Source organism: Salmo salar, chromosome ssa11, assembly GCF_905237065.1.
Source record: "Salmo salar chromosome ssa11, Ssal_v3.1, whole genome shotgun sequence".
NCBI classification, from domain to species: Eukaryota; Metazoa; Chordata; class Actinopteri; order Salmoniformes; family Salmonidae; genus Salmo; species Salmo salar.
Window position 1 is genome coordinate 104,049,799 of NC_059452.1, and position 17,201 is coordinate 104,066,999.

Sequence of the window (17,201 nt, forward strand, 5' to 3'; positions counted from 1 at the left end):
GTCCTGTGGGATAGGGTATTGTGCAGTGGGATAGCGATTGCGTCATCTGTGGACCTGTTGGGGCAGTATGCAAATTGAAGTGGGTCTAGGGTGACCGGTAAGGTGGAGGTGATATGATCCTTGACTAGTCTCTCAAAGCACTTTATGATGACAGAAGTGAGTGCTACGGGGCGGTAGTCATTTAGTTCAGTTATCTTTGCCTTCTTGGATACAAGAACAATGGTGGCCATATTGAAGCATGTGGTTGGCAACAGACTGGGATAGGGAGTGATTGAATATGTCCGTAAACACACCAGCCAGCTGGTCTGCGCATGCTCTGAGGACGCGGCTAGGGATGCCGTCTGGGCCAGCAGCCTTGTGAGAGTTAACACGTTTAAATATTTTACTCACGTCAGCCACGGAGGAGGAGAGGAGGGGGTGCAGTCCTTGTTAGTGGGCTGCGACGGTGACACTGTATTATCCTCAAAGCGGGCAAAGAAGGTGTTTAGTTTGTCTGGATGCGTGACGTCAGTGTCCGTGACGTGGCTGGTCTTCTTTTTGTAGTCTGTGATTTCCTGTAGACCCTGCCACATACGTCTTGTGTCTGAGCCGTTGAATTGTCCCTGTACCGGCATTTTGCTTGTTTGATTGCCTTGCGGAGGAAATAACTACACTGTTTATATTCAGCTATATTCCCAGACATCTTTCCATGGTTAAATGGGGTGGTTCGCGCTTTCAGTTTTGCGAGAATGCCGCCGCCCATCCACGGTTTCTGGTTAGGGTAGGTTTTAATAGTCAGAGTGGGTACAACATCTCCTATACACTTCTTTATAAACTCACTCACAGAGTCAGCGTATAGGTCGATGTTGTTCTCTGAGGCTGAACGGAACATATCCTAGTCCGCGTGATCAAAACAATTTTGAAGCATGGATTCCGATTGGTGGAAGCATGGATTCCATTCAACCAGCATCGAATGGTTCTAGTCACTGGTACATCCTGTTTAAGTTTCTGCCTATAAGACGGTAGGAGCAAGATGGCGTCGTGGTCAGATTTGGCGAAGGGAGGGCGGGGAAGGGCTTTGTATGCATTGCGGAAGTTAGAGTAGCAGTGATTAAGTGTATTACCCCTGTGCGTAGTGCAATCAATATGCTGCTAGAATTTAGGAAGCCTTGTTCTCAAATTTGCTTTGTTAAAATCCCCAGCTACAATAAATGCAGCCTCAGGATATATGGTTTCCAGTTTACATAGAGTCCAGTGAAGTTCCTTGAGGGCCGTATTGGTGTCTGCTTGAGGGGGAATGTACACAGCTGTGACTAAAACTGACAAGAATTATCTTGGTAGGTAAATTGGCCGGCATTTGATTGTAAGGACTTCTATGTCGGGTGAGCTGAAGGACTGTACTGGACTCTACTATAATATACTGTAATGTTCTCTACAGGGTGGCAGGTAGCCTAGTGGTTAGAGTGTTGGACTAGTAACCGAAAGGTTGCTGGATCGAATCCCAGAGCTGACAAGTTTAAAATCTGTCGTTTTGCCCCTGAACAAGGCAGTTAACCCACTGTTCCTAGGCCGTCATTGTAAATAGGAACTTGTTCTTAACTGACTTGCCTAGTTAAAAATAAATATAAATAAATATATATATATATAGTATACTGTGCTCTACTATATTGTACTGAATGCTGATTGGCTGACAGCTGTGATATATCAGACCTTATACCACGAGAATGACAAAACATTGATTTGTCCTGCTCTAATTATGTTGGTAACCAGTTTATAATAGCAATAAGGCACCTTGGGGGTTTGTGGTATATGGCCAATATACCACGGCTAAGGGCTGTATCCAGGCACTCTGCGTTGCGTCGTGCTTTTGAACAGCCCTTAGCCATGGTATATCGGCCATATACCACACCCCCTTATGCCTTATTGCTTAATTACAAACCGGGTGGTTCGAGCCCTGAATGCTGATTGGCTGGCAGCCGTGGTATATCAGACCATATACCATGGGTATGACAAAATATATTTTTACTTCTCTAATTACGTTGGTAACCAGTTTATAATATCAATAAGGCACCTTGGGGGTTTGTGGTATATGGCCAATATACCACGGCTAAGGGTTGTGTCCAGAACAGCCCTTAGCTGTGGTATATTGGCCATATATCACACCTCCTCGGGCCTTATTGCTTAAATATAACATTTAGATATGTATGTTGTGCTAGATATGTATGTTGTGTACCAGATAGTAATGTTGTGTACCAGATAGTAATGTTGTATACCAGATAGTAATGTTGTATACCACATAGTATTGTTGTGTACCAGATAGCAAGATACACTTCTTCAAATACACAGAAAAGAATTATTTATATAACAAATAACCAAAAACACATTTATTTGAACCCAGGTGTGCAGACAACACACTCTAACCTCTAACCCCCTGTCCCAGGTGGCTGCGGGTCGTGAGTGGTTCATCCACACCATCTACACCATCCGCTCTAAAGACAACGCCAACCACGGCATCGGCAAGAGAAGCCTCGAGTACCACCACTCCCTGATCGCCACGGGCAACGACCTCTCCATTACCCCCGGGGTCAAAGGTCAAGGTCACCGTGTGAGGAGGTCAGCCAGTGGATTGGTCGGAGCGGTGGTCCCCGACGTGGCCGATGACATTGGAGCAGAAAACAACCGTGGCACCAACATCATGCACATCGCCCTGGACCGTACCAAGAGGAGAGCGGCAGGGGGGGTGGAGCTGTACGCCGACCGTCTGGAACCAAGGGAGCTGAGCAGGGGGGAGAGGGAGGAGGGGTTGCCGACGGTGGTGGGGGGGCTGGTGGGAATGCTGCTCACCTTCCTCCTCATCATAATCCTCGTCCTGGTGGTCCGGTACAGACAGAAGGAGGAGAGGAAAGAGAGGGTGAGGGGGTCGGCGAGCACGGAAGCGATGATGGTGGCGAGGATGGACGACTGCAGCAACAGCTCAGAGGTCTAAGAGAGATGGACGGATTGAAAAAAAATTGACAGAGTATTGAGGAGTTTTTGGGCTTTTGTAATGTGTTTTTTCCCCCCATGATTTTTCTACACTGTTGCTGGAGTATTTTTAAAAGCTCCATCTCGTGGCTGCTCAGTAAGTCAAGTGATTGAAAAGCTTCATCCTTGTACATTTAAACTCTCCCATTTAAAACACCTAGCTATAAAAGAAAAACTGTGCTGCAATCAGTTTTGTGGTTTTAAAGACAGCTCCTCCTTTTGATAAATGTCACGGTTTTCCTTTTCCTTAGCTGTTGTGTTGCAAGTGCCTCAAGCAGCTACACATAGACCAATGGGGGCTCTCCTTAAACAGCTATCTAGTGTCTTGACCAATGGGAGCTCTCCTTAAACAGCTATCTAGTGTCTTGACCAATGGGAGCTCTCCTTCAACAGCTATCTAGTGTCTTTACCAATGGGAGCTCTCCTTCAACAGCTATCTAGTGTCTTGACCAATGGGAGCTCTCCTTCAACAGCTATCTAGTGTCTTGGCAAATGGGAGCTCTCCTTCAACAGCTATCTAGTGTCTTGACCAATGGGAGCTCTCCTTCAACAGCTATCTAGTGTCTTGACCAATGGGAGCTCTCCTTCAACAGCTATCTAGTGTCTTGACCAATGGGAGCTCTCCTTCAACAGCTATCTAGTGTCTTGACCAATGGGAGCTCTCCTTCAACAGCTATCTAGTGTCTTGACCAATGGGAGCTCTCCTTCAACAGCTATCTAGTGTCTTGACCAATGGGAGCTCTCCATCAACAGCTATCTAGTGTCTTGACCAATGGGAGCTCTCCTTCAAAATATAACTAGTCTCTTGACCAATGGGAGCTGTCCCTCAACAGATATCTAGTGTCTTGACCAATGGGAGCTCTACTTCAACAGCTATCTAGTGTCTTGACCAATGGAAGCTCTCCATCAACAGATAGCTAGAGTATTGACCAGTTGGAGCTCTCCTTCAACAGATACCTAGAGTCCTGACCAATGGGAGCTATCCTTCAACAGATATCTAATGTATTGACCAGTGGGGAGTTCTCATACAACAGGTAGCTAGTGTCTCCACCAATGGGGAGTTCTCATACAACAGCTATCTAGTGTCTTGGCCAATGGGGGCTGTCCTTCAACAGATAGCTAGTGTCTTGACCAACGGGAGCTCTCCTTCAACAGCTATCTAGTGTCTTGGCAAATAGGAGCTCTCCTTCAAGAGCTATCTAGTGTCTTGGCCAATGGGGGCTCTCCTTCAACAGATATCTAGTGTCTTGGCCAATGGGGGCTCTCCTTCAACAGATATCTAGTGTTTGACCAATGGGGGCTCTCCTTCAACAGCTATCTTGTGTCTTGGCCAATGGGGGCTGTCCTTCAAGAGCTATCTAGTGTCTTGACCAATGAGAGCTCTCCTTCAACAGCTATCTAGTGTCTTGGCAAATGGGAGCTCTACTTCAACAGCTATCTAGTGTCTTGGCAAATAGGAGCTCTCCTTCAAGAGCTATCTAGTGTCTTGACCAATGGGAGCTCTCCTTCAACAGCTATCTAGTGTCTTGACCAATGGGAGCTCTCCAACAACTATCTAGTGTTTTGACCAATTGGGTCTATCCTTCAACAGATATCTAGTGTCTTGGCCAATGGGGGCTCTCCATCAACAGCTATCTAGTGTCTTGACCAATGGGGGCTCTCCTTCAATAGCTATCTAGTGTCTTGACCAATGGGAGCTCTCCTTCAACAGAGATTTAGTGTATTGACCAATGGAAGCTCTCCATCAACAGATATCTAGTGTCTTGACCAATGGAAGCTCTCCATCAACAGATAGCTAGAGTATTGACCAGTTGGAGCTCTCCTTCAACAGATATCTAGTGTATTGACCAATGGGAGGTTTCCTTCAACAAATAGCTAGTGTCTTGGCAAATGTGAGCTCTTCTTCAACAGATAGCTAGTGTCTTGGCCAATGGGGGCTCTCCATGAACAGCCATCTAGTGTCTTGACCAATGGGGGCTCTCCTTCAACAGATATCTAGTGTCTTGACCAATCGAAGCTCTCCTTCAACAGATAGCTAGAGTATTGACCAGTTGGAGCTCTCCTTCAACAGATATCTAGTGTCTTGGCCAATGGGAGCTCTCCTTCAACAGATATCTAGTGTATTGACCAATGGGAGCTCTCCTTCAACAAATAGCTAGTGTCTTGACTCATGGTTGGGGAACTCTCATTCAACAAATAGCTAGTTTATTGGCCAATGGGGAGCTCTCATACAACAGATAACTATTGTCTCAACCAATGGGGACGCCTCGTTCAATAGAGCGCGCTACTCAGATCTCACCATAATCCAGGCTTCACTGTATTACTGATAAAGCGGCAAACCTTCCACCAATCGCCAAAAACAAGGGTCTATGTATTGCTAACTGTTACCACATCCTCAATGACTGACTGCGTCTCATGCTCCTGTTGGTGTAAAGCATACAATAAAAATGTTAATGACATGCTCTATTGGCCCTTCCTATAGGTAGTCAATCAAACATCATTTGTTGAAGCACATTTCATAGAAGGGCAAAAATACAAAAACAATAAAAAGATGGCATGTTGCTGCTGGGTTGTTTATAATAGCGATAAGGCACAAGGGAGTGTGGTATGTGGCCAATATACCACGGCTAAGGGCTGTTCTTTAAGCACGACGCAACGCGGAGTGCCTGGACACAGCCCTTAGCCGTGGTATATTGGCCATATATCACAACCCCCCCCCCCCAGGTGCCTTATTCCTATTATAATCTGGTTACCAGCGTAATTCGAGCAGTAAAAATAAATGTTTTGTCATATCTGTGGATATAGCACGGCTGTCAGCCAATCAGCATTCAGGGCTCGAACCACCCAGTTTATAATTTGTAATAAAGATGTATCTGTAGAATATTTACTGTGTATTGGAAGAGTTTACATCCTCGCTTCTGTCACATTTACTACCGTGGGAGTTATGTTCAGGACTTTGCATAGCATTTTATTTCACTGCCTGTCTCTGTTTTAATTTTCATACAGTTCAAAATACACTGGATGTTGTTTAGAAAAAGTCAAACTGTGAAGTGAACACTGGATAAGTCAAGAGAGATACATTTCTTAAAGCCACAAATCTGGAATTTGTACTTGTTTTGATATTCAGCTGAGGGATGTGACATGCAGGGGACATGTGAGATTTTCTCAACACTGACTTGGTGAATAGCTGGCTAGAACAAAGGAGTATTATCCTTTATACACAATACAGTATTTCATCACTCTCTACATCGGCACCTGAAGAGATTCACCACTTGTCTTCACCATGTCTGCATTACAGAGGGAATAGGTTGCCATTGGAGACGCTAGGGAATAGGTTGCCATTGGAGACGCTAGGGAATAGGTTGCCATTGGAGACGCTAGGGAATAGGTTGCCATTGGAGACGCTAGGGAATAGGTTACCATTGGAGACGCTAGGGAATAGGTTACCATTGGAGACGCTAGGGAATAGGTTGCCATTGGAGCCATTGGAGACGCTAGGGAATAGGTTGCCATTGGAGACGCTAGGGAATAGGTTACCATTGGAGACGCTAGGGAATAGGTTACCATTGGAGACGCTAGGGAATAGGTTGCCATTGGAGACGCTAGGGAATAGGTTGCCATTGGAGACGCTAGGGAATAGGTTGCCATTGGAGACGCTAGGGAATAGGTTGCCATTGGAGACGCTAGGGAATAGGTTGCCATTGGAGACGCTAGGGAATAGGTTACCATTGGAGACGCTAGGGAATAGGTTACCATTGGAGACGCTAGGGAATAGGTTACCATTGGAGACGCTAGGGAATAGGTTACCATTGGAGACTCTAGGGAATAGGTTACCATTGGAGACTCTAGGGAATAGGTTGCCATTGGAGACGCTAGGGAATAGGTTACCATTGGAGACTCTAGGGAATAGGTTGCCATTGGAGACTCTAGGGAATAGGTTGCCATTAGAGTCTCTAGGGAATAGGTTACCATTAGTGACGCACGACGTTACTTCTTTCAAAACATTTACACCGTACCCACTATAGTGTTGTGAACATGTACAATACTTTTTTTTTTTACACCAAGATTTTTCCTACATAGTGTTTGCTGTTGTACAGTATTTATCTGTGTTGGCGGTGCGAGGTGGGCCGTGTCCTTTGTCTTGTCAAGATAAAGCAAACAACGACTCAATCAAAGTAGTGTTGCACCATAACCAACACGCTCTTTAATCTCAGAAAACAACAGCATTTACTTTATCTGGACAGCTTCCCAAATGGCACCTTATTCCCATAGGGCTCTGGTCTAAAGTAGTGCACTATATATAGGGAATAGGGTGCCATAGGGCTCTGGTCTAAAGTAGTGCACTATATAGGGAATAGGGTGCCATAGGGCTCTGGTCTAAAGTAGTGCACTATAAATGGAATAGGGTGCCATAGGGCTCTGGTCTAAAGTAGTGCACTATATAGGGAATAGGGTGCCATAGGGCTCTGGTCTAAAGTAGTGCACTATATAGGGAATAGGGTGCCATAGGGCTCTGGTCTAAAGTAGTGCACTGTATAGGGAATGGGGTGCCATTTGGGATGCATCCTGAACCTGAGAGTATTCCATGATATAACTCACTGTACCTGGGTCCAGTCGAATGTTTGGAGGTCTTTGTCTATCGTTGTGGTAATCAAGGATATCTGCCAATGGATTTGTTCTGGGATTGAGGCATACTGCATTTATCAGTCCTCATTGTTGACCAATCACCAGTAGGCCTAGCAGTTAGTTATGTACCATTTTGACCCTATAGGATTAGGACAGTCCTTTATTCACCAGACAGAGCTCTGATGAGGCGGCAGGTAGCCAAGTGGTATTGGAATTGGGCAAGTAACCGAAAGGTTACTTGATCGACATCCCCGAGCTGACAAGGTAAAAAAAAAGTCATTCTCCCCCTGAACAAGGCAGTTAACCCACTGTTCTCTGGTAGGCTGTCATTGTAAATAAGAATTTGACTTGCCTAGTTATATAAAGGGAAAAACAAATATCCATATTATGCCCACAGTCATAAAGCCTCAGAGTTGGAGTGTTGATCTAGGATCAGTTTAGTCTTTTAGATCATAATGAGTAAGACTACATGGACAGGGAAGACCTGATCCTAGATCAGAATGAATAGCATTACATGGACAGGGAAGACCTGATCCTAGATCAGAATGAATAGCATTACATGGACAGGGAAGACCTGATCCTAGATCAGAATGAATAGCATTACATGGACAGGGAAGACCTGATCCTAGATCAGAATGAATAACATTACAGGGACAGGGAAGACCTGACGCTAGATCATAATGAGTAAGACTACATGGACAGGGAAGACCTGATCCTAGATCAGAATGAATAACATTACATGGACAGGGAAGACCTGATCCTACATCAGCCCCGCTACCCTAAGAGGCGTTCTGAATATGGGCCCGGATATAAACTACACAGCTGTGGGCTTGGTTCTATCGCACACCTCAAATATAAATAACCAAATGCACATTCTTTTTTTTATATATAAAAGGCACATTTCTCACATGTTTATCAATCCAAGCTATGCAATGCGATGTAATCTAGGAAGAAACACCGAATTCACACCCTTAGGGGGTCTTACGTGAGTGATGCTGATGCTATATAATGTTACCTCCGAGTGTACGGACGACTTCAGCACCAAGGTTTAAACTTGATTTTCAATGTATATATTTCATGAATGAGTATTTATGGTTGTATTTATGAATAACAATGTGTCGGGGAGTGGTGTGTGCGATTTCAACACTTTACTTTTTTGTAACAACGTTTGAATCCCCCCCCAAAAAATAAATATGTTCTGCAAAATGAGTAGGCTGTTTATTTTTTATTTTTTTTACAGTTCAAATCAAGTTTATGAATAAGTTATGTTCTTATAACTCAAGCATGAGCAACTCCAGTTCTCAGGGACCTGATTAGAATCACACTTTTGCCTCAGCTAACACACCAGACTCCAATATTAAACTAACCATGGTCTTCAGTTTAGAATGCAATTAGTTTCATTGGGTGCGTTAGCTATAAGTTTGGGGGGAAAGTGTGACACCAATCATGCCCCGAGGACTGGAGTTGCCCATCGCTGTTAAACTGTAGCTATTAGATAAGCTTCAGTAGCTCATGGCCTACCAGTTTAGTAATACATTTTATGCAGGCCAAGGGAATTTTACAGATCAGCAGAGAAGCCTAAAATTACTTATCTATAACACTAGCTCTAATTTTAAAGACAAAAAATATAAACGTTATTCAAATTGGCCTACATCTCTGCAGTTTACAGCCTATAGACCAGGGGTATTTAACTTTACTCTACAAGGTCCGGAGGCCTGCTGGTTTTCTGTTCTACCTGATAACGAATTGCAACCACCTGGTGTCCCAGGTCCAAGTCTGTCCCTGATTACAGGGGAATCACCCACCTGGTGTCCCAGGTCTAAATCAGTCCCTGATTACAGGAGAATCACCCACCTGGTGTCCCAGGTCTAAATCAGTCCCTGATTACAGGGGAATCACCCACCTGGTGTCCCAGGTCTAAATCAGTCCCTGATTACAGGGGAATCACCCACCTGATGTCCCAGGTCTAAGTCAGTCCCTGATTAGAGGGGAACAATAAAAAAAACTGCAGTGGAACTGGCTTTGTGGTCCAGAGTTGAGTTTGAGGGCTATAGACAATAATTGTGTACTTTCTTGAAAAAAATAAAAATAATCCTCATTGCACTGTGTTGTTGTAGCTTAGGTAGAATGATTTTTCTTAAACATAGGCGTAATCAATAGGGGAGCTTTGGTGTCCGGGATCGTAGAGCCCCCACAGATCTGCCATTACATAATCTATTAAAAATATATATATATATTGCGCTGACAGGTAAATATTTATAGCCCTAATATTTAGCTAATGAATGCTCTATTATTTAGCTTCTTACTTCAGCTATACACATATCTGGCCTCTCTCTTCCAGCTGTTCCCCTTGAGCAGTAGGCTATTCCTCTTCCTATAGGGTGGCGCACAATTGGCCCAGCATCATCCGGGTAGCGGAGGGTTTGGCTGGGGTAGTCCGTCATTGTAAAATAAGAATTTGTTCTTTACTGACTTGCCTAATAAAGGTTCAATAAAAATAAAAGAAATACATGAAATCCTTGGAAAAAAAGAGAGGCTACAAACGCTATAGTACATACTGTCTATATTTTGTTTATACTAGGTCTAATAGCATATTCGAGAAAAAGATGCAAGCTTGCTCTTGCTGTCTGTAAAACAGGCCTACAGCATAGGCCAAATTAACAGTCTGGGAAAGTTGATGGAGGAAGTGTGATCACTTTTTGGCCTGTTATGATAGCATTGTTGCATTACAAATAATTGCACAGGTCATACAGAGAGTTGAGCAGTTGACCCAAAGGAATTGACAACCGTTAGAAAAATGGAAATCACTTGCAAACCACTTGAGCAACGAAGCAATGACATGCTGGGGGGGGGTTCTAAGCTAACATATGGAATTGTTTTAAGATGGCCCTACTATGTATGGGTCACTTAACTATTTGATTGTGAATTGTAGGAGCCTTTCAGGTAAAAAAAAAAAACATACATTAAAACAATTACTTTATAAAATATAGAATTTGGCCTTTACTACTATAGCCCTGAGAAATGTATTTAATAACACATTCATAAATGTAAAAAAAAAAGACAGTCAAAAAATGTATCCTTAGAAAACAAGGTTTTGAAGAGTCTCCCATAGAGAGGTCATAAGTTTCTACGTCAAACCGTTTGGAGCTACAGACTTTTCGTGAGAAGACGGATTTTCAGGATGTCTCATGGTCTGACAAACACCGCTCGAGTTCTGCCACCTTTCAATGCAGATGTACATTCGACAACCATTTAGAATCTAGAATGTTCTATAGATAATATGCTTGTGTAAACCACATACCTGTTTAACAGAACAAAAAAAAATTATACTGTAGGAGAAAACTGTTAGACTTGTCAAAGAAGTCTTCTTCCAGTGTTGTTGATGGGAGTGGAGACGCTCATATCTCGCCCCCTGCTGGTGGCAATAGGCAAAAACGATTCCCAATGGAAATCCTGTGCATGGATTCTACAAGTATTCCACAGGGATGCTGGCCCATGTTGACTTAATGCTTCCCACAGTTGTGTCAAGTTGGCTGGATGTCGTTTTGAGTAGTGGACAATTCTTGATACACACGGAAAACTATTGAGCGTGAAGTTCTTGACACAAACCGGTGCGGACTGCACCTACTACCATACCCCCCCGTTTAAAGGCCCTTAAATCTTGTGTCTTGCCCATAAACCCTCTGAATGGCACACATACACAGTCCATGTCTCAATTGTCTCAAAGCTTTAAAAAATCCTTCTTTAACCTGTCTCCTCCCCTTCATCTACACTGATTGAAGTTAATTTAACAAGTGACATCAATAAGGGATCATAGCTTTCACCTGGATTCCCCTGGTCAGTCAATGTTACGGAAAGAGGTGTTCCTAATGTTTTGTACACTCAGTGTAAACCAATAGTTGTCTACACCATCTCAATCAAATCTCTAATCTCAAAATGAGATGGCAAGTATAATCTACAGTAGCTACAATAAACAATAAAGTAGTCATATTGATGCCTAACACCAAATGCAATTACTAAATAATGAATCCCTATGTTTGAGATTTCATTATGAGATAAAAAAAAATTATAATCTGGAATACATTTCAAAGCAATAAATGTATTAAACAAAAATAATGTCCTGAGTACATTTTTGCATGATGATAATACTGTACATATGCATATTGTAATGTTTTGTATGAGGGTGTGAGATTTATATATGTTAAGATATATTTATAAAAATATATGGTAATATATTTAAAAATGTATGTCACTTTATATATGGGTTTTAAATATATTATCATATATGTTTAAATATATCTCATGTTCCTTGATATATAAGGCCACATATTGCCATAAAATTCCTTCTGAAAGTATTCATACCCCTTGATGACTTTCACATTTTGCTGTGTTACAGCCTGAATTCAAAATTTATTAAATAAAAAAATGTTATCACCCATCTACACACAATACCCCATAATGACAAAGTGAAAACATACAGCAATATCTAATTTACATAAGTATTCACATCCCTGAGTAAATACTTTGTAAAAGCAAGCCCATTGAGCAGTGATTGCAGCTGTGAGTCTTTCTGGGTAGGTCTCTAAGAGCTTTCCACACCTGGATTGTGCAACATTTGCCCATTATTCTTTAGAAAATTCTTCAAGCTCTGTCAAATTGGTTGTTGATCGTTGCTAGATAACCATTTTCAGGTCTTGCCATAGATTTTCAAGTAGATTCAAGTCAAAACTGTAACTTGGCCACTCAGGAACATTCTCTATCTTCTTGGTAAGCAACTCCAGTGTATATTTGGCCTTGTGTTTAAGGTTATTGTCCTGCTGTTAATGAAAGTAAATAGAGCCGAATATATTGATAAAAGTCACCTTGTACTAGAGATATTTACACGGTTATCAAAACGTCACGCCAGGGTAAGGCTACACCAAATACAGCCCTTATTTTAAGTGTTTAAGTGTTTACCAAATCCCCTATGGGAAAAATGTATGGTGGAAAAACGACTGGACCCATTTCCCTGTTTGAGCTCTAGGTTTTATGGGTATTATGACTCATACTGTGGTACTCTATGGAAATCTGCCTAGTGACTTCCATACAAAAAATATATATATATAAAATATATATTTTTAAACAATTCCATACAAGAGTTCCTCGTTTCTTTGGGCTTATTTTCGTGGACAGATTTTGGGCGGAGTAAAAAACGTTGGCCTTTTTACTCCGCCCAGACAACCGGGTAGCCAATCGCGTCATCAACCCAAGGAATCGTGTCATGCCAACACTTCCGCTTTCTTCTACGCTACGGGAAACGTGTGTCGGTAGCTAGGTAAACAACATGGCTGCGGGATCCAGCGGTGCGGGCAGCGAGCTACAGAAAGAGTTGATGTGTGCCATCTGCCTGGACTACTTCAACGACCCCGTCATTCTCAAATGCGGACACAATTTTTGCAAGTTTTGCATCCTGATGCACTGGGAGGAGAACGGAGGAGAGGACGTCGGTTATCAATGCCCCGAGTGCAGAATGGTTTGTTAGCGTTCTGTCTTATCAGCTGTTTTGTTAGCTAGACCATTTGTTTTTGTTATCTTGAATGCTCAACTTAATCGTAACAAGAGTAATTTACAATGCCGTTTCCGTACCTATTTTAGGCGTTACCACTGGAATTGGATAACGTTAGAGATGAGTTTAAAACGCCGAAAAACGCAGGAGCCTTTGTGTTGTAAGTTAGCTTGGTGGCTAATTAGGTAGTATGGCGAGGTGTTGTTTTAATCAAGCCAACATGTATAGTCACGGCCGAGTCATCATGCCGTTCATCTCTGTGACTAACTAACTAGATAACAAGCTTTAGTATTGTCTCCTTTCTCTCAAAAGATAAACCCCACACTGCTCTTGTCAGTATCACAACGTATAAATAAAGTTATACTGGAAGGAGTAGTGTGTGGGGCTTTATTTTATTTTTATTATCTTAAACTATCATTTCATTATTCCCACGCACCTACAACGGGCACACTCAAATACAGGAGTGATTTTCCTGTTTTTAGTCACCCTTTGTCAAAAATGTCTTATACAATATTTATTACCTGTCATAAGGCTAGGGCACATTCAGACGCGAACTGCTTTTAGCGGCCATTGATGAAGGTATCTTTTAAGAGCCCGGCGGTTGTAGGTTACCATGGCCGAAGGTAACCCGCAGGATAAGGTTTTTCTAGGGCTGGGCGATATATAGTTAAGGTGTACCGGTATGGATCCACATACATCCTATGGATTTTTACAATACAATCTATAAATGTATTTTGATACAACTGCAGAATAAATGAACAGTTTTAGTACATGTAATTGGTCTACCTCTCTGTCCGTTTTGTCCTCGTTTGGTTGAGTATGAAACCATCAGAATGGAGAAAGCCCATTTTAAAAACCCGTTTTGAATTAATATGTTGTCATCCTAGGACAGCGTTTCCCATACGCTGTCCTCTGGACCCCAAGGGGTGCACGTTTTGGTTTTGGCCCTACACAGCTGATTCAAATGATCAAACCTTGATGATTAGTTTATTTGAATCAGCTGTGTAGTGCTAATGCAAAAACTAAAACATGTACCCCTTGGGGGGGGGGGTCCTAGGGACCCTGTTCTAGTGTCATGTGCATATATTTAGAACTTGAATTATTTCGAAATATAAAATAAGAAAAACACTATAGTTACAAAAGTATGTGGACACCCATTCAAATTAGTGGATTCCTCTATTTCAGCCACACCCGTTGCTGACAGTTGTATAAAAACGAGCACACAGCCAGGCAATCTCCATAAACAAACATTTACGGTAGAATGGCCTTACTGAAGAACTCAGTGACCTTCACCGTCATAGGATGCCACCTTTCCAACAAGTCAGTACGTCAAATTTCTGACCTCCTAGAGCTGCCCCCATCAACTGTAAGTGCTGTTATTGTGAAGTGGCAACATCTAGGAGCAACAACAGCTCAGCTGCGACGTGGTAGGCCACACTAGCTCACAGAACGGGACCGCTGAAACCGTTTGTCCTCTATTACAACACTCCTTACACTCCTCCAGTTCCAAACTGCCTGGAAGCAACGTCAGCACAATAACTGTTCATCTGGAGCTTCGTGAAATGGGTTTACAAGGCCGAGCAGCTGCACCAAGGCCTAAGGTCACCATGTGCAATGCCAAACGTGGGCTGGAGTGGTGTAAAGCTCACTGCCATTGAACTCTGGAGCATTGGAAGCGTGTTCTCTGGAGTGATAAATCCCACTTCAACATCTGGCAGTCCAACAGACAAATCTGGGTTCGGCGGATCCCAGGAGAAAGCTACCTGCCCCCAATGCATAGTGCCAACTGTAAACTTTGAGGATGAATAATGGTCTGGGGCTGTTTTTCATGGTTCAGGCTATGCCTCTTAGTTCCAGTGAAGGGAAATCTTAACACTGCAGCATACAATGACATTCTAGATGATTCTGTGCTTCCAACTTTGTGGCAAAAGTTTGGGGAAGGCCCTTACTTGTTTCAGCCTGACAATTCCTCCGTGCACAAAGCGAGGTCCATACAGAAATGGTTTGTCGAGATCGTTGTGGATTAACTTGACTGGCCTGCACAGAGCCTTGACCTCAACCCCACCGAACACCTTTGGGATGAATTGGAACGGTGACTGCGAGCCAGGCCTTATCGCCCAACATCTGTGCTCGACATCACTAATGTTCTTGTAGCTGAATGGAAGCAAGTCCCCGCAGCTATCTTCCAACAACTAGTGGAACGCTTTCCAAGAAGAGTGGACGCTGTTATAGCAGCAAAGGAGGGACCAACTCCATATTTTGGAATGAGATGTTCGGGCAAGCAGGTGTCCACATACTTTTGGTAATGTAGTGTATTTTGACCATATCGCCCAGCTCAACCTGTGGTTGTAGCAAGCTAAAAATGTTTGCATAACTGTCTCAACTAATTCAGTACCTTTTTCATAGTGATAGTAATAATCTAAAAGCTGTTTTGTTTCAAACTTTTCTCTTTCTCTGTAGATATTTAACAAGATCAGCTTCACCAAGAACTACCTGGTTAAGAACCTTGTTGATAAGCTGAGTGAGTTTGAGTGTCTGAAGCCCTGTGAGCAGCCGGCTCCATCCAAGCGTGTCCAACTAGACGGGAAATGCGACAGGCATGGAGAGGAGCTGAAGCTCTACTGCCACACCGACAACAAACCCATCTGTGTGGTGTGTAGGGAGTCCCGGGCACACAGGTAACAAATGTTCCAAGTTTCCCATGATGCCTGCAGATCTAGGATCAACTTTCCCTACCCTAATCTCAGAAACCCATAACAAATATTGTGTAATCGTGTCAGTTGCTTGATTCAGTTCTGGGGTGTTAAGAGTTGTTAACCTGTTAGGGCTAGGGGGCAGCATTGACACGGCTGGATAAAAAACATACCCGATTTAATCTGGTTACCACTCCTACCCAGTAACTAGAATATGCATATACTTATTACATATGGATAGAAAACACCCTAAATTTTCTAAAACTGTTTGAATGGTGTCTGTGAGTATAACAGAACTCAAATGGCAGGTCAAAACCTGAGAGATTCCTTTACAGGAAGTGGCCTGTCTGACCATTTGTTGAACTTCTTTTCCATCTCTATCATTTACTAAGGATCTCTGCTCTAACGTGACACTTCCCACGTCGTCCATAGGCGCTCAGAGCCCGGGAAAAAACAGAATGTCGTCATTCCAGCCCCAGGCTGAAACACATTATTGCCTTTCTCAAGTGGCCGATCAAGAGACACTGGCTTATGCGCGTGACCCCCGACCGCCCCGCCTTTGGGATTTTTTTCCTCTGTTTGCCGAAAAGGAGATTCCCTGTCGGAATATTATCGCTTTCTACGAGAAAAATGTCGTAAAAATTGATTTTAAACAGCGGTTGACATGCTTCGAAAGTACGGTAATGGAATATTTAGAATTTTATTGTCACGAATTGCGCCATGCGCGTGACACTTCTTTACTATTTCGGATAGTGTCTGGAACGCATACGAACAAAACGCTGCTATTCGGATATAACGATGGATTATTTTGGACCAAACCAACATTTGTTATTGAAGTAGCAGTCCTGGGTGTGTATTCTGACGAAGACAACAAAAGGTAATGAAACTTTTATAATAGTAAATATGATTATGGTGAGTGCTAAACTTGCCGGGTGTCTAAATAGCGAGCCCGTGATGCCTGGGCTATGTACTTAGAATATTGCAAAATGTGCTTTCACCAAAAAGCTATTTTAAAATCGGACATATCGAGTGCATAGAGGAGGTCTGTATCTATAATTCTTAAAATAATTGTTATGCTTTTTGTGAACGTTTATCGTGAGTAATTTAGTAAAATGTTAGCGAATTCCCGGAAGTTTGCGGGGGTATGCTAGTTCTGAACGTCACATGCTAATGTAAAAAGCTGTTTTTTGATATAAATATGAACTTGATTGAACAAAACATGCATGTATTGTATAACATAATGTCCTAGGGTTGTCATCTGATGAAGATCATCAAAGGTGAGTGCTGCATTTAGCTGTCTTCTGGGTTTTGGTGACATTATATGCTGGCTTGAA

General features: G+C 42.8%; 2 protein-coding genes across 2 annotated transcripts in view; both read left to right on the forward strand.

The window, feature by feature from the left end:
• The window catches only part of frem2a (FRAS1 related extracellular matrix 2a), a 243,133-nt gene extending 237,247 nt beyond the window's left edge, over positions 1 to 5,886 (forward strand). The window contains exon 26 of the mRNA XM_045690232.1: positions 2,420 to 5,886. Within this exon, the coding sequence (XP_045546188.1) occupies positions 2,420 to 2,965 (546 nt within the window). The 3' untranslated portion in view covers positions 2,966 to 5,886. The remainder of the gene's footprint in view (positions 1 to 2,419) is intronic.
• Positions 5,887 to 12,893: 7,007 nt separating this feature from the next.
• The window catches only part of trim47 (tripartite motif containing 47), a 32,215-nt gene continuing 27,907 nt past the window's right edge, over positions 12,894 to 17,201 (forward strand). The window contains exons 1-2 of the mRNA XM_045690233.1: positions 12,894 to 13,141; positions 15,635 to 15,852. Of these exons, the coding sequence (XP_045546189.1) occupies positions 12,953 to 13,141; positions 15,635 to 15,852 (407 nt within the window). The 5' untranslated portion in view covers positions 12,894 to 12,952. The remainder of the gene's footprint in view (positions 13,142 to 15,634; positions 15,853 to 17,201) is intronic.